Source organism: Solanum stenotomum, unplaced genomic scaffold (genome assembly GCF_019186545.1).
Source record: "Solanum stenotomum isolate F172 unplaced genomic scaffold, ASM1918654v1 scaffold9649, whole genome shotgun sequence".
Taxonomy (NCBI): domain Eukaryota; kingdom Viridiplantae; phylum Streptophyta; class Magnoliopsida; order Solanales; family Solanaceae; genus Solanum; species Solanum stenotomum.
The window spans coordinates 82748-100913 of NW_026037757.1; the positions used below are offsets into that span (position 1 = coordinate 82748).

Below are 18166 nucleotides of genomic sequence, written 5' to 3' on the forward strand. Positions count from 1 at the left end.
GGATGGGGGAAGGGGGATCGGAGTAGTAAAAAAATAATAATTTTTGAGGTGTTGGAGTTGTGGGTGCGGGTGGGTAGGTTAAATTTAAAAAGTTCTAAGTATTTTTTTCTGGGGGTGGGGGTGGGGGGTGAAGTGTCACGCCCCGAGTCTACACCCTGGACGTGGCCGGCCCTTGAAGACCATTGCTGGCCCCCAAGCTAACCCTTGGCCTGACTTTCTTAACTCAGCGAAAACTTAACTCAACAGAATAACTCAATGCAATGAAAGGTTATAAAACAACCTAACTGATGCATAACATGCCAAAAGACAACTCGTCTCAAAATAGAATATTTACATATATACATAGATGAGAGACTCAATACTAACTGACTGACTGTCTATGAAGCCTCTAAAAATATTGAGATGGATGTTGGGACAGACCCCGCAACATCCTAATAAAACAAAAACTTAGAACACAAAATAACAGGGTCCTTCGGAAGGCAAGGAGGCTTACCACCGACTCTAGAGTGCTCAGCTGGATCAACGGCGTGCTGGATGTTGATCCTGGGTACCTGCGTCTGCAAAATAATAAGATGCAGGCCAACTGGCATTAATACATTGAATGTACGAGTATGTGAGCTGGAAAGCCAAACAACAACTTAAGCTTGAAAGGAGTACAAGAGAACACATACCTTGGCTCTGTTCGACTCATGAATAACCGAACTTAATATAAAGCAATAAGACACATGCAATATATAAATAGCTTGTAAAATAGTGTAAACAACTTAGCTCGTTAATGATAAAACAATAACAAATTCCACTTTACTTATATAAAAGTAGTATAACTTTTGTAGGAGATTCTTTAACCAACAACCACCACTATGAGCCCTAGTGATGATACAACGTTTTACCTCACGTTGCCCAAGGACCATCCTATACTGCCGTGATATAGGACCTTACTTTACTTAGTGGATCCACTAGCTTAATCTTACGTGATCATCTAAAAATAATGACCCGTTAAGTCTCATGTTTGGCTACATGGTTCTTATGGAGAGTTGAGTTAAATGAACTCGCTTCCCCAATTTGGTGCTCAATACTACTCCCAAAAATACTTTGGCTCATAAGTGTTTTAAACACATCTTTCTTTAGTTTGAGATAATTGCTCAAAGCTTAGCTTAAAATCTCTTTTGGAATCGATGTTCCTTTTCTTGCTCAAATGTGAAAACATTTAAAAACTTCTTTGGGAATACTTAGTTCCCTAATGACTTTTGAGAAATGAACTTGACTCTATACTCTTGGCTTAACTTGAAACTCGATACTCTTTACTTGACTTGAAACTCTATACTCTTTACTTGACTTGAAACTCTATACTCTTTACTTGACTTGACTTTGATCCTAACTTTCTTGAATTGAATTATGGATTCAAGGATTCATGATTTGTGTTTGGAAAGACCTCATGATGTTTAGGAATGATTTAGGACCGCTAAACTTAAGAAAAATTACGAAATTTAATTTTTGAAACAGTGAAGTCCGCGTCCTGTCCGCGACGCGGAGCAGATTTGTTCACAGAGGGAACAAGTCCGCGACGCAGACTTGTTTCATGCAAGCTGCCCGACTTTTCTCCTTCTTGCTACCAACTCTAAACCCTCTTAACGTCAAAGTTTCCAGCCCCAAACACTTAAAATCATAAATACCCTTAAGATACAATGGATTCAACTCGAAATTACAACCGGAAACATGTATCAAGACAACAAGGAACTTCAACAACACAACCAACAACTTCAACAAACACAAGCAATCTTTTCTCGGAATTAAAACGAGTTTGGTGTGTGGGGGAAGGGACCAACCCAACACTATGATCTCACATACCTTAATTAGGGATCACCCCCGACGATATCCACGATTAAATCCTTGCTTGCTCTTCTCTTTCTCCTCTTCTTCTCCTCTTCACTCACAAACCCTTACTCTCACTCTTTTAAACAAAAGGAAAAACTGATTTAAAATCAGTCTAACACCTTACTACGACCAAAATAAAAGGTTAGGGAAAAGACCAAAATACCCTTACAAAATCGGGTTAACTGCGCCCTGCCATTAGCCCAACTTCCAAAGGGCATAACTCACTCATACGAACTCGGAATCGAGCAAACTCGGCGGAGTTGGAAAGATCATTCCAAGGGATTTTCAAACATAACTGGAACTACACCTAACTCACCCTGAGATAGGAGTTATGACTATTCAAAGTTGGCCAAAAACTCACCTTTTTCCCATACTTAACCAAATTTTCCAGATTTTTAAAAGTCTTTCCAAAAATGACTATTTCCAATTTTTAAGCTTCTTCCTAGTTATCAACTTGCGAGATGTCACATGAAGAGTATTTTTTGCTTTTGAAGCTTTTAACATGATCTCTATAATAATATGGGTAAATATGGGTATCCATTGGGTAACTCGTTTTTACCCATTTAAAATATGAGTTGAGTACAGTATTTTATCCATTATTATTTAACTCGTTTTTTGTCGACTCATATTCGACTCGACCCGCTCATTTGCCACTCCTATGTACATATAATATTTTATATAAGATTACTTGACGTAAATATTTTCTCTCAATATATCGCAAGTGTAATTTTCTTGATATTGTTTTTCGTGAAGTGTTGAATAAAAAAGATTATCTCGTTTTAATCTATTATTCACCAATAATAGAACTTCTAACAATGTATGTATATTAGACTATGAGTAATATAAAAAAAAAATTAAAATTAAACCAAAACTTTATACTTAATAGAGCTCAAACCAACCACTCATACATTAACCAAACCAAAGCTTAAATTGATTTCTTATCCCTAAAAACATGACACATAGTATTTTCTAGTGCTTGTTCTTATCATAGTACAAAACCAAAATAGAATCAACAATTACCACTCATTTGAACAATGAAAAAATAACACAAAAGAGAACTTTAATTTCTACAATTATTAATTATTATTATCTTAATAATGCATATCAATTCATTTTCCTTTGCTATATGTTGGTAATTTCTCCATTGTATTGACTTGTCTTTTTGCATTCTGCTTCTTTTTGTTTACCCCACAAAACACCATAAAGTCCCATCACTAGCAATATTGCTCCACAAACACTGTCAATATTAGCAAACCATTAGATAATAACCCACTTTATAATTAAATTATAAAATTAGTGCTACTTATAGTATAGCTGTATAGGGGATACAATATTTAATTTTTAGACTAGCTATTTCTTTCCCAAAATGTGGATTCTCTAACAATGACTTAAATAGAGGAATTCATCAATTTTTCTATAACTCAATAATGACATTTGTCTAAAGAAATAGGAATTCGCGACATGACAAATTTTGTAGTTAAACAATAAAAGACGTGGGTAATACCTTCCCAAATGAGGAGTCTCCTTCCAAAAGATAGATGAAAAGAAGGCAGTAAATATTAGAGATACTGGAGTAAATATAGCAGTAAAAACTGGTCCTTTTATGTCAATTACCCATGCTATTAGCCAATATGACACCCCAGTGACCATCACACCCTGTCAATTTTTAATAAAATTGAGTATAAATCATATAAAAAAATATTATTTAAAAAAAATTGGAATTAAATTAAATTAAATGTTCTTACACAATAAGCCACTGCGAGAAGATTGAAATTGAAACCTAATTTCCATGCAGCAATGTCCCTCTTTACTGAAATAGCCCAAATTGCTGATTGAATGCAGCTAAAGAAGCATTGAAGAGTTGTAAGCCTTAATTTTGCTGGATATTCTTTCATAATTGGACCCTGTTACAAAATAAATTGAGCTATATTTTAATTTCATATATAATGAGCCTTTAATTTTTAGCATAATGTGCCACAATATATGGTTCATACTAGCTAGTTTTAAGTTCTATGAATTGATTATAGGCTTATTTTATTATTACATAATCAGTCTTGTTAGGATATTTCCATTTCATTTAGATACTCAAATTTTGTTTGGTTTCACTAGAACGCTTCAACTGCTAATGAAGTATTTCAGTTAGACACTTTTTTTTTTATGTGTGTTCTCGTTTGTCTATTAAGTAGTTAAGTTAACTACTTAAATCTGTCATTTCCTTTAGTTATATTTATAACCACAATTTTCTATAAGGCATAGAACATAAACATACACTTTAACTTTGACTCAGCTCATATATATATATATCTATGTCCTTCAATTTTAGATGTGTACAAGAAAAACAATTAAGCACACACTTCCTATGTGACAATTCTTGTGAGACCCCACATAGGGTGCATGTGCGTGTGTGTCGATCTACTTGTTCAATTTTATACAAATTTAAGTGTTTACTTGTACAGATCTAAAGTTGAAAGACATAGATATTGAGACCAAGTTAAAAAGAACACATTTATGGTCCCAATGTATGTGTTTAATCGTTTCCTTTGTCTCAATTTATATATCAGTATTTGACCAGACATAAAGTTTAACAAAGAAAAAAAAAGACTTTTGAAATTTATGATCGGAACTTTTCTCTTGGGTGGTAGATAAGTGTAGGAATAAACCTGGAGAATAAGCCACAATGACCACATTGTGTTGGCTAAAAACATGATGAGAGAACCTTTAATCCATTCCCCTTTAGAGGTGCCAATTGAAGTTTGATAATCTACTTTTTTGTGGCTTTCTAGATATAGAGGAGGTCCATTTACAAAAGCATATATTAAAGCCCCAGCAGCACACACAATTGCACCCATAATCTTAGCTATTCCATGCCTTTGCTTGTAACAAATGCTCTCCATCCTTAAATATCATAAAAAAAAGTACACAATTAATATTTCATAACAACACAAATTCTCAATTGAAGTCGGTCATATGAATTCTCATTGTTCAGGTCGCTCCATAAATTAGTAAATTTTCTAAAAATTACGTACGTACCCGAAGCAAAAAGCCAAAATGAAGGTAATAACAGGGATTGTGTTAGTGCTTGCAGATGCAAATGTTGCCGATATGTAACTTAATGAAATATAGCATAGATCCAAGCTCAATGTAATCCTGAAAATTAATTTCACATATTTATAACACAACTTGGTCAACAAAAAATCTAGTCCCAACAACCATAGTATAAAGTTTTAATACTATTAGTGTAAGTATTATAACTTCTATATATAGAACACTTAGAGGAGAATATACGTACATCTGATCCTATGAGTTCAACTGAATCCATTACTTTCAACATAAACTATATACATATAAAGAATATTTGAAATATATACATATAATAAGATAACGTTCATTCTGAATCAACTGATGACTCAATTTTACACAACTCTTGTGGATGCTACACATTTTACTAGAGCTATTAATATGGGCTGGCCTACTCCATCCGAGCAAACTCATACAAACTTTGAAATTTGACGGGCTAGGCCGGGCTAGCCCATTTTTTGTGTGGGCCAGAAAATGGTCGGTCCAGCCCACAAGTACGTGGGCTACGGGCTTTTCCGGGCCAACCCTCTTTTCTTAAAATAATTTTTTTAATAATTTTTTAAATTAAATTATAATTTAATAATATTATAATAAATGTCGACAAGACAATATTACATAGTGTTAGTGTTACTATTTGTTAATCAAATACACAAATAAAATTATCTTAATAATATTTATTAAGTTTGATTTCAAGTAAAAGCATAAATAGCTAAATAGAAATATTAACCTAATTGTTTTTCAATGAACATAATAAAATACAAAAACTATGACAATATTCCATAGACTATGACTTATGTAGTGATTCCCTAGAAATTTTAGGGAATTTTTATTTTATGTAGTACATATTTTATAAACATAATTTGTATTTAAATTGTAATATTTCAAACTTTAAACAGATATTTAATTTAGACTCTTGTTATTTTTAATATTCTATTTTGTTTTTTAATTAATTTTTATTTGGCCCACGGGCCGGCCCTATCTATATTTGTCAAGCCCACAAATCGGCAGACTTATTCAGGCTGGGCTAAAAAACCCTTTTTGAAATGGGCTTCAAAAATCGTAGCTCAGCCCTATCAAATCACGGGATAGGCCAGGCCAGCCCAACGGGACTAGCCCATATTGACGGCTCTACATTTTACTTCATATTTATACCTCATCATACATGCATATATATAGACAATAAGAAAAGAGATCGATCCATACCCAAATAAGGATATAAAGAATATTTTCACTAGTAANACTGAATCCATTACTTTCAACATAAACTATATATATAAAGAATATTTGAAATATATACATATAATAAGATAACGTTCATTTTGAATCAACTGATGACTCAATTTTACACAACTTTTGTGGATGCTACACATTTTACTAGAGTTGTCAATATGGGCTAGCCTGCTCCATCCGAGTCAACCCATACAGGCTTTGAAATTTGACGGGCCAGGCTGGGCTAGCCCATTTTTTGTGTGGGCCAGAAAATGGTCGGTCCAGCCCACAAGTACGTGGGCTACGGGCTTTTCCGGGCCAGTCTTCTTTTCTTAAAATAATTTTTTAAATTAAATTATAATTTAATAATATTATCATAAATATCGACAAGACAATATTATATGGTGTTAGTGTTACTATTTGTTAATCAAATACACAAATAAAATTATCTTAATAATATTTATTAAGTTTGATTTCAAGTAAAAGCATAAATAGCTAAATAGAAATATTAACCTAATTGTTTTTCAATGAACATAATAAAATACAAAAACTATGACAATATTCCATAGGCTATGACTTATGTAATGATTCCCTAGAAATTTTAGGGAATTTTTATTTTATAAACATAATTTGTATTTAAATTGTAATATTTCAAACTTTAAACAGATATTGAGTTTAGACTCTTGTTATTTTTAATACTCTATTTTATTTTTTAATTAATTGTTATTTGGCCCACGAGCCGGCCCTATCTATATTTGTCAAGCCCACAAATCGGCAGACTTATTCAGGCCGGGCTAAAAAGCCCTTTTTTAAATGGGCTCCAAAAATCGTAGCTCAGCCCTATCAAATCACGGGATAGACCAACCCAGCCCAACGGGACTAGCCCATATTGACGGCTCTACATTTTACTTCATATTTATACCTCATCATACATGCATATATATAGACAATAAGAAAAGAGATCGATCCATACCCAAATAAGGATATAAAGAATATTTTCACTAGTAAGGTGAATGAAAGAGAAGTCGTCTTGCTACTGCAAATCAAAGAACATAACAAACATATTAGCCTAAGATTCAAATGTGTATATATATAAATTAGCTATATATATACATATAGAATATGAAAATTTGAAGACCTTTCGAGGAAAATCGCGAAGGGAGCCAAGGATAGGGTTGCAAATGCTTGTCGATAAACAACAAATACGTAAGGGTTCATGCCATTGGAGATAGAAGCTTTAGAGAACAAAGCCATGCCTGCATATAATATTTGTATAAAAAGCATTGCCAAGTAGGGTTGATATTTCTTCAAAACCATAGTGTTTTTTCTTTTTTTCCTAATATAGTTTATCTCTTGTTGATGATACAATTCTTGTCAATATTTTTTATGCTTCTAATCTCCTTTTATTTTAAAAAAATGTACAAGGAAGTGTGTGGTTCACATACATATTCTCTTTCAAGATTGGACATTTCTCAATAAACATGACGACTAAAGTTTTCTTTAACTTTGTTTGTGGATATAGTACTGTAGAGAACCTTTAATATTATCTATCTTTATAGAAGAATGCTAGACATAAAATTGTTCAACCTCTTACAAAAGTTGATTTTTTTTGGGTAAAAAATGTAATCATAATGCAAGATACACTAATTTATCACTAACTTCTATCATTTTGGCATTACATGAAAAAACCCTATTGAATTAAGTTCAAAAATATGTGTTTAGGATAATAAGGTGTGCATTTGAACTCTTTATATGTTCTTGGACAATTCTCATTTTATGAACTAGTTTATAATATTAAGTTATGTCTAAGTATCATATTTTACAATATGTAAAGCTCAATATAATATCACTTATTCTAAACAAGTGTCCTTATAGTATTGTTCTTTTAATTTATATGTTTTTTTTTTTTGCACTACTATATTTATTTTTCAAATTTGCTTTAAATGCTCTATTAGAGCCGAGGAATTATAGAAATCAGAAAACATCCTTTTTACTTTAAAAATGTAAAGATAATAAGATCTGCTTATAATTACATGCTTTGCATATTAAGTAAAAATAATAAGATATGCTTATAATTATATATGCTTCATATATTTCACTTTAAAAATTACATTAAATATGTTATTGCTATTTCAATTGTTCTTAGTGAAAACTCGCTCAAAATCACTAATTATATTTCTCACTTAAATGCTTCTTTTGTGATTCGAGGAACCAAATGAAAGGGAGTAGTTATATATATATATATATATATAGGTCTACTATTTAAAAGGGGAAGAAAATAGTCGCCTATGTTTGATTCCACCCCTATGACACCTATTTTTCAACAAAAATATCTTCCTCATTAGTACTTGAATTCTCATAAATTTGCAAATCAACAAAATCTTTATCAGTAATTTGCACGCTGGCTATCTCCTGAAGATGTGGTTTGCACGGCGGATCAGGCAGGATTGACAGATCTTTTAGATTGACTAATTTTCGAAGATTTGGTTCACATCATACCTGAGGCAAATTCTACATGAGAAAAGTGAGAAATTTTATATAACATATAACTCAAGTTCACATGGTTCATACGCTTTAATTTGAGGCTCAATATAGCATAGTCTAAAAGATAAATTTGTATGAACTTAAGACCAAATCATACATTATAATGTTATACCGACATGAACTTCAGTCGTCTACTTGATCAAGTAAATTGCATTATATGTCAAGATATCTTGCCCTTTTATAATTTGAAACAAAAAATATAATTTTTTTCACATCACTTATGTATATATATAAAAATTAAAGATATCTTGTAATAAAGCCATAAAACCTTTTAATAACATATAAAAAAGCTAGAAATTCATTTCTCCCGAACCATAATTCTTTGGTTGAAATATACTTAATACATTTGAGCGACGTCATCATAAAAGCTAGGCAATGTGTACTGATTCAACATGTTGAGAGTGCAGCGCACTAATGCTACAACTTCGAATTGCCGTTAAATATATTTTTAAGAGGCAATTACTAATGATAATTATATTTTAAAATTCCTTATTAATATCATTAAAGTCTATAGCAACATTGAATCTAATCACAATTATAAATTAATATCAATAATACTTTAACATTCTTTGCTAATATGCATATTTATTGTCGCTAAAAATTTATCCTAGATGTTTATAACATATCAATGAATATATATTAAATGTGTGAATATACAATAACATTTTACTAAATAAAAATGTATATATTCACTCCATTAAATTAATTATTTAACTTATCATTATACCTTTGTCATCATTATAGGATTGATTAAACTGTAATGGCACATATAGTATGAATGAGGGAAATATATTTCGCTACACACGTCAACTTAAAAGAAACACGTTTCTAGGAGGAGGGGGGGGGGGGGGGGNGGGGGGGATTTTTAATAAAGTTAATAAAATAATGGTATGAATGAATATTTTTTTAAACGAAAATGATATAGATAAACTTTTTCTTAAAATTTGATGACATATTTGAGTCTTTTTCCTAAAATATATATTTTCCATCTATCTTGTACATATTTTGTAAACTAAATGAACATGCTTAATTGCAATTTTTTATCTCAAAATAAAAGGTTCTATGGAACTTTATAAGTACAATCTCTTAAACAATGGAGTATTAGTTTACTAAGTAACTAGTTGCTAGTCTAGTATGCCACATTGGATAACAACTATACTAACCTTCTTCCAATAGATTTACCAAAATATATTCCAAACACTTTAAAGGACTAAAATAAAAGAAAGGTATGGACGTCCTATTCACTTTATTATCATATCGAAATCATGGAAAATCAGTAAGCATAAAAACATACGTCACTACTAAGAAAATCACTAGTTTTCAACTAAAATTTTTCTCTGAAGAATGTTAAAATATGCCTATATCCACCGATATTTTGATTAAAATGGTGAACAAATACTAATTTCATACGAAAAAAATTAGAAAGTTTTTCACTATTTCAATAAGAATTAATTGTGTTCAGCATTTTCTCTATGAGCTTATTTGGTGGGAAATAAGTGAAAAAAATTATGTTCTAATAATTTTTTTATTAATACGCGGTGAAAAAAATAATTATTTCTCTCTAACCTTCAATATATGGTATCTGTATTTAAGGTCTCAGATAGGGTGAACTATTGAGTTCACATATAAAAAGGTAACCACATGGGTGCAATTTTAGACTTGAACAAAAATGGGTATCTTTAAGATTTGACAAAAATGTAGTTGATTTTTTTTTTCTTGATACATTGGAAAATGTTAAGATTTCACAAATTAACCAATTTCTTTTTATATGTTTTCATTCGCTAGAAAATCAACATCAGCATAATGGTTTGCCTCCTTCCAAATATGTTTAAAATCGTCTTTGTCCACTTCTAACAAATATTTACAATCTTTAATAACAACTCGAAGAGGTTGAGAGTGAAGAGAACATGTCTTAACATTTGAAGCAAAATTTAGATTCTTGAATCTTAGCAATTTTTGTCTCAATGTTCTAAATCATTCTTGGTGATTAGTTATTAATATAGTAATAGAAGTTAAATACATAAATTTGATTCTTTGCCACATGGAAATTAGTGGCATGGATTTAGTGACTACGTATCTTAGTTGTAAAGTTGATTTCATATATGTCTAGTTTGGAGACAAACTTTTTGGTATGGATATGATTCTTTTAGGTACTCAAAGGCCCTAATATCTTGTCGACACATTGAATATGCTTTGATATTTTTTTCTTAATTTCAGAAAAGTACTGCTTTTATTAAAGTGGGAAAAGATAAACATATATACATACAAGTGGTCTTGATTAATATGAATGACATTAGACATCCACAGCACATAGAAATTTTACTCAACTTATAGGGGTCGTTTGATTGTTGATTTGGAAGTGAATTATTCATGTATTAAAACTAATATAACTAGTATGTATTATGTTTGGTAGCATTATAGTTGCTATGTATAAAATTTAGTACACCAAATATGTTGTTTGGTTACCAATTTAAAATCTTGCAGAACTATACAAGTTAGGAGGCAATCTAGGCATTATTTTATGCAGGGTAGAAGATGAAATAACTAAATTCAGCACAACTAATCCATACATTACTCTAACGAGCTGCAACCAAACAACCCCTTACTTCCTAGCCTAGTTATGTACTCGAAAAGTTGGGGGAATTTACACAAATGGGACGCCATGTAGCTATTATACGCAAACAAACAATAGACTAGCATGACATTTCAGTAGCAACTATTTTCAACCTTGAAGCTGCTTGCAATTATAAGTGTTTGCTGTATTGATACTGAATAAGGGTGCTGCGCTAGCATAAGGACCGAAGGAACGAGCAATGCACCTATTGAAATGTTGAAGAGAGCAAAATGAACCTCATCTTCTCACCTGGTGAAACACCACCAAGAGCACTGATGCCATCTTAGTGACTGATTATACAGCCAACACTCATTGTTGCACCTGTAGGATATGTTTTACGTTCATGACAATTCAGAATATGGTGAAGCTATCAAAACATAGTTTAAATAGATCTGAAGACTCATCTACCATGATAATTTCTTGCTCAGACTGTAGGTATTAGTTCTTGAAAATTCTCGATGCCACTGAGACAAGGTGGCTTGGCAGCTCCATAGTAGAAGAACGCCATCATTTTGGACAGCTCATCTGCTGTTCGGCTCACTGCTCGAGGATAACAGTGAATAAAGTTAGATATAGAATGAGGATTTGAGACAAGCCACAAAAGTCAAAAGCAGTGTTTCATTAGATAGACTATAACCTTTCTCACGGTACAAGATTTTCCCTGCTTTAGTGAAGATGAGCTCGGGAAAAACAGAGACTTTCAAAGCAGACACCAAGTCAACTTCAACAACAGCATCAATTGCTACACACTAAAGGGAAAAAGACTATCAATAGTGTGTTTGGAATATATAATTGGTTAAAGTTGAATGGTTTAACTAACCCTTGGCGATGGTAGCCTGCAATTCCAGATGATGTGGATAGCCTTCTCCAATTCATCCCGTACCATTTCATTTTCCTTAGGCCTGCATATAATACACAGCTTTCATAAGATAACTGCAACCCTTCATATACGTCTTTCTCAAAAACTTACTTTAGGCTTCTGTTTTTAAGGCTCAGCCAGTAACCAATTTTTATGATAGGAAAATCCCTTCAAAGAAAGGAAAAGAGTTGTTTTTTGTCAAATGAACATGATCTCAATTCTCAAGGAAGAGAAGGAAGTATACAGGAAAGATTTTGTCATCATAAAAAATGTATGGTCATTTGTGAACCAAGTTATGCTGCTCTCTTCAAGAAATGTTGTTTCTAGAATCCCAAGTCTTTCAATGATTTAAGGAAAAACTCTCAAAAAATAAGTTTTACCAGGTCACTTCCACAAAATAATTGATATTTATGAAGCTAATATTAAAGCGAAAACAGAAAAAACAGAGAACTTAGTGTCATTCTTCGCTAAGCTTTTAAGGACTGTTTGAGCACTCTAAAAAAAAAAGAACTCACCAATTAAATTTAGTTTATTGCACATATGACCTTTTTCCTGGCTTAACTGTGAATCGGTGGAGAGATTTCCAAAAGGTATATATTAGTACTGAGAAGACTAAAGAAACCTAGTGAATGATGGGAATATGCAAAGTACCATTTAGTATAAGAATTTGATTGTTTAATAAAAGGCTAGAAGCTAGACACATAAATGCAGCCAGCAGATAACCTAGACTCTCAGAGAAGCAAGTAGATTCTAACTTTCACGCACATGGACAAGAAATACAACAGAAACATGACAAAAATAGCAGCGAAAGCAAGTGCCCCTAATTAACAACTGATAGAACTGCATTTCATATCTAAGTCAAAGGCTACATCATTAATGAGAGATGTAAAGGGGTGGTGAGATCACCTTTTGTAGCGATTATGAACAAGAACAATAAGAGGACTGATGTCCTTATAGACAGTCTCCTCCCACTCTGCAGTGGTCAAGTCCTTAACTGGACGAATATAATCATCATCTTGCCATACTAATTCATTGTCGTCATCATTTTCATCGTCATCTTTCTTAACATTCTTGATACTGACTTTATTGAAGAATTGATCCAAGTTAAAACCTCGCCCATCAGCATCTTCTGGCCAATCAGGGTCTTCCTCATCAACAACAAGAGGGTAATCAGCCAAAAGCTTTTGCATCTTTTGTCTTCTCTCAACAGGATCTACCTCTTCCTCAACGTCAGGAGACATTTTAATGACATCTCTTATCTTCCTCCTCCATTCCCGCCTTTCATCCTCATCCATATGAAAGTAATCGTCCCTCTTATGACCTCCATCAGAATCAGATTCAGATGCATCTCCATCATCTTCCTCTCCATTGCCAAATTTGAGCAACTCTTCTAGCTTCGAAACTTTTGATCCCTTTTGTCTGAGACCATGAACCTGTTTCAATAGTCCATTGTCATAAACAGGGATCTTGAAGAATATGAACATGTAATACAGATTAACGGCAATGGTGATGTTCAGACAATAAGAATAGAAGTGGAGAAATGTGCATACCATTAATTGGGACCTCCAAAATTTTGGCACTGATGGACCAAAATTATTCAATTTCAAGGAAGAGAGAGTAGAACTTCTAAGTTTGTTTCTCCTTTGTGGGACAATTCCAAACACTGAAGGGAAGTTTCTCAAGCATTTCTCTTGTAAAGGTGGGGCCAAAAGCTGCAGCCTTAGGCTGTGTTGTAATTCCATTGTTCTAAAAGATTAAAAGCATTGACACTTAACATAAGAAAAACTCCATGCAATAGCTAGACAAGATAATGGAGAGAAAAAATAGTTATGGCATGAAATTATCCCATTTTCCCAATTTAATACAGGGACATCAGCTCTTCTATTTTTTTCCCACATTTTTCCGACTTCTTTATCAGTGTTTACTCATCATGTACCCTATGCAGGACAAATAACACTTGGTTTAAAGGTCAAATATAAGAAAACATATTTCTAGAATGAGGCTTGGAATGATTATGCATTTTCTTTGAATTCCTTGTCATTCCTCAGGTATTAGTATCTGAGAAACAGTTGACTTCATTTCCTCAACAAGCACAACTGAAAATGCAAATAGCATCTCTAAGATCACAAATAATACCAAAAGGGGAAGAAGTGCAATGTCAAATAGTTGGTACAACTGAAGAATAGGCCGAATAGCTGCCACCCAATAGCAAAATGCACCAGTGTTTCAAATTGAGATGTGTCTAAACTGTATCAGAAATGGGAACTTCATTTTTATCAACAATTGAGTTTTTTCTCAACATCACAAAAGAACATATTCCCTACGTAGCCTTTCACTCGTCTGTCCATCGTGATTCGTACATGGTATGCCCACATGACATGTCTCTGGCAAAGCCCTCCATTCCTGGTTCTCCTATAGTTGGATCTTCTCGAACCACAAGAATCCTTAGTTAGAATGGGATACCAACTTAGCACCTTTTGAGTGAGATTTTGGAAGAGTTGCTTCTCCTCCTACTAGGATAAAAGATCCCATTGAAGCGGCTAATCCCATGCATATTGGATGGACATCTAGCCTCACAAATTGCATAGTATCATAGGTATTACCCAGCACCAGATTGATACATGTTATAGATGATGAATCAATTTTTTTATTAGTCCGCCACTTTATCTTCTTTTTGGGTCTTTCTTGAACGAATACATTTCTATGGAAAAATAGAACGTCTTGTAGAAGTCTTACCAACCTTAAGAACCTATCTTACAACTCCTAGATATTAAAACACATATCTTAAGAATCTTTTTAATCAATTTGCAAAATGACTGGATTCCACATCGTAGACAAGGAAATAGCATTGGATCTGTTTGTTAGTATCTGAATCTGATTAAGCCAACTCGTTTTCATGTTGCACTAGAGATGGCCCAAGGACATATCCTGATGCAGCACTTATACCTAGCATTTGCTAACTGGAACTAATCCTAGTATTACTCGCAAATCCTGCCCACATGAGCCTACTGACGTAACTTAACTACACCTATTATATAACATTAAGAAACTTTTTGACTGCATCAGCAACCACAGAAAACGATAATCAACCATTCTCAATAAGTTGCTTCAGTCCCAAAGAGTTGCAAAATCCCTATTTGAAGTGCTAATATTCAATCTTAATAAGGGTAAAACAATAAATCGGACAGCAGTTAGAATCCCTGCTCCTAAGCCCCAACATATGAGGAAATCCACTAATTTACTATTACTAACTAAATAAACAAATCCAAGGTTATTGCTCTCATCCATTTCCAGTTACACTCACCAATTACTCGCCTATAGTTTCGATGAAAACAATACACTAACTTGTCACCCTTGGACTATCTTAACTCTAACTTTGTTCCCGCCGTTACCATTCGGAGAAAAGACCCCTACTTCATCATTCTTATCTCTATACTTGGAGATTTAGAAATTCAATGTAGTAGTTTTCCACTTAAAGACTAATCCATTTATAAACCACAACAGCCATGTATTCCTTGTTCAAATTGCTTTATTTAAGCCAGGAGTCTACCGGAAACAACATCTCTACCTCTACGAGGCAGGGTAAGGTCTGCATACACTATGTCGTTATTGTTGTTCCATATCAAGAAGCAAATGCACAACAAATATGAAAAGCACAAATAGATTTATGCATAGCTGAAGAAAAAAGAGGAAAAGATTGAGAGTTTAAAGCACATAAATTCAGTAGCTAAAGAGTTCTTACTTGTTCAGATTAGTGTTTCTTGAGCTTCTCACTTCTCCACAGGTCAGTGTGAAGTGAAAGTTTTTCCCCAATTTTTCTTTTAAGTTTTTTTTGTTATTGTTGAGATAATGGCATGGAAGTACCAATCAGATAAAATATTGACAGAAAATGGCTTAGTTTACAATGATTAGCAAGTTCCATCCCAATTTGATATGTTTATAAATATATTTGGTAAATTGTTGCCAATTAATTGAACCCTAATTTATATTAGGAAAAAGGGTTAAATTGTAGTCATATGTGGTTGAATTTCATTAATTTTTGCAGAGTTGGTAAAATACTCCCTAACAAAGGTGATTTTGTAATTAGGAAATTCGAATCAGACTACTTACCACTCCACCACTCACTTCAATCATGTTTGCTTGATCTTTGGTTATTTATTACATAATTTCGATTATTCTTGCTTAAATTTCAATCATACATGCTTGAAGTTCAGTTATATATAGTTAAAATTCAGTCATTGTACCTCACTTTAGCCCTTTTTTTTATCGAACTTTTGTCGTACATAGATATATTCAGTCATACATAATTAAAGTTCAATTTCTTGAACTTCACTTCACTGATATGTATAAATTTTAAAAAGAAATCCGATAAAAAATAACTAAATTTCAATAGTACATAACTTCATCGTTGATTTTCTCAAGCCTAAAGTAGGTATATATGCTAAAATTTTAAAAAATTGGATACAAATTAAATAGTTTTGTTAAAACCGGCTGCTCGTGAAATTTTTACCCTTTTATAGTCACATGAGTTCGGACTAGGATTTAGGCCCATTATTGGATTATGATTGGGCCAAATATGGACTCTTTATTCTTTAGAGCTCTTTTTTCATGATTATCCCAAATGGAAATTGGAATTTATCCATCTTTGTAAAAAAAAAGATTCGTCTCTTTAAAAAATGACACTGCAATATTCGTTGATATTAATCTAATCTAATTAGAATATTTGATATTTTGTAGTTGTGCATAAACCAAGTATTAAAAAAAGAATAAATGATCGAATTAAGATAGATATCAATCAAACTAAAGAATTAATTAAGCATAAGAATTTATTTTATTCTTGAAGATAAATTACATTTTGATTGAGTTATTGATATATAGAAAAGTAAGGTAAACAAGGTCAAAGAGATTGAAAAAATTAGTAATTCACAAGTATCACTGATGAAGAATTTCTCGAAATGTTAAAGATTAGTAATCCATTTTAAAAATTGAATGGTGGGTCTATTCACAATTACGTTTGCACAACAATAAAAATATTTAAATCACATTGTTAATTATTATTATATATACTATACAACACGTAAAGTCGTAAACTATATCTCTAAGGTATATAACATACATACATGCTAAGTATTTTGTAAATATTTTTAAAAAAATAAATATAAAGTTTCATATTTTTAATGCATAGAGGATAAGGAAGGGGGCAAGAAATCAAGCTTATTGTGTAGGATATATACTTTGGCCGATAACATCGAATTAAAAATCTTGATGTTAAAGTTGATAAAGAACTTCATAAATTAATATTATTAATCTATAGGATAAATGAAATTAGATTACCACTTTAAAAGAGATGAAAGATAGGAATAAGGTACCAAATAGGAAAAAGAAGAAAGAATCGGAATAGAATTTTGACAAACAACGTTGAATGGGCAACTTAGCAATCATTAATCTCAAAGTTCGATGCTCCCACTTCATTCATATTAGAGTTTATGACTCCGACCCGGGTCACCCAATCTCTCGTGGACCTTGACATAGGCAGGATGTTGACATTACTCAACATAATTGAGCGACTATTTAAGAAATCAACCTTATTTATTTTTCTAACTTGAGCATGAAGGTTACTCTTAGAATATATTTCTAGTGTACGTGGAACCAAACTATAGGTTATATTGGAATTTGGATTTCCACTTTTACCGGCCACTTTGCATAATTCTTTTATTGTGATAGATTCATAGTTAGCGTTTCCTTGAAGATGAATACTAGATTTTGACCTCTGTATATATATGTTATTTAGTATTCTATTATTCTAGAGCCTAGTTGGTAAGTGGTAACATGTCCCTACTTACCATAAAATTATTTGACTGATGTTTTGGGTAATATTTGAGATCTTATGCCAAAAATTGATGACACAATAATGCTGATGATGGAAGTTATGTGGCATTTTATATTTTTTTTAATGTGGCATTTTATATGATACTCATGATTTATCA

General features: G+C 32.4%; 2 protein-coding genes across 3 annotated transcripts; both read right to left on the bottom strand.

Annotated features, from left to right (window-relative positions):
- Window positions 1-2903: 2903 nt before the first annotated feature.
- LOC125853118 (WAT1-related protein At1g43650) lies at window positions 2904-7515 on the bottom strand. 2 transcript variants are annotated; one of them, XM_049532793.1, is made up of 7 exons: window positions 7301-7515; window positions 7136-7198; window positions 4906-5022; window positions 4536-4770; window positions 3621-3779; window positions 3380-3531; window positions 2904-3112 (listed from the first exon to the last, which is right to left on the bottom strand). In XM_049532793.1, exons 1-7 carry the CDS (start codon window positions 7477-7479, stop codon window positions 2998-3000), a joined length of 1020 nt encoding a protein of 339 aa, XP_049388750.1. In that variant the 5' UTR covers window positions 7480-7515; the 3' UTR covers window positions 2904-2997. The 2 variants fall into 2 exon arrangements, with proteins under 2 accessions (XP_049388750.1, XP_049388751.1); XM_049532794.1 differs by lacking the exon at window positions 7136-7198.
- A 3689-nt stretch (window positions 7516-11204) lies between these two features.
- On the bottom strand, window positions 11205-16064 carry LOC125853159 (thioredoxin-like fold domain-containing protein MRL7L, chloroplastic). The gene is made up of 7 exons (XM_049532834.1): window positions 15922-16064; window positions 13730-13925; window positions 13086-13612; window positions 12141-12222; window positions 11958-12069; window positions 11729-11860; window positions 11205-11641 (listed from the first exon to the last, which is right to left on the bottom strand). The coding sequence occupies exons 2-6, from the start codon at window positions 13919-13921 to the stop codon at window positions 11745-11747; spliced, it is 1029 nt and encodes a 342-aa protein (XP_049388791.1). The 5' UTR covers window positions 13922-13925; window positions 15922-16064; the 3' UTR covers window positions 11205-11641; window positions 11729-11744.
- Window positions 16065-18166: the final 2102 nt, after the last annotated feature.

Coding starts and splice junctions, on each gene's coding strand:
- LOC125853118 (XM_049532793.1), bottom strand. CDS start 7,479: ATGGTTTTGAAGAAATATCAACCCTACTTGGCAATGCTTTTTATACAA. Junction 5,023..7,135: donor TTCTTTATATCCTTATTTGG/GTATGGATCGAT, acceptor ATTAATTTTCAG/GATTACATTGAGCTTGGATC. Junction 4,771..4,905: donor ATTTTGGCTTTTTGCTTCGG/GTACGTACGTAA, acceptor ATGATATTTAAG/GATGGAGAGCATTTGTTACA.
- LOC125853159 (XM_049532834.1), bottom strand. CDS start 13,921: ATGGAATTACAACACAGCCTAAGGCTGCAGCTTTTGGCCCCACCTTTA. Junction 12,223..13,085: donor GTTCATAATCGCTACAAAAG/GTGATCTCACCA, acceptor TATTATATGCAG/GCCTAAGGAAAATGAAATGG. Junction 12,070..12,140: donor GCAGGCTACCATCGCCAAGG/GTTAGTTAAACC, acceptor TTTTCCCTTTAG/TGTGTAGCAATTGATGCTGT.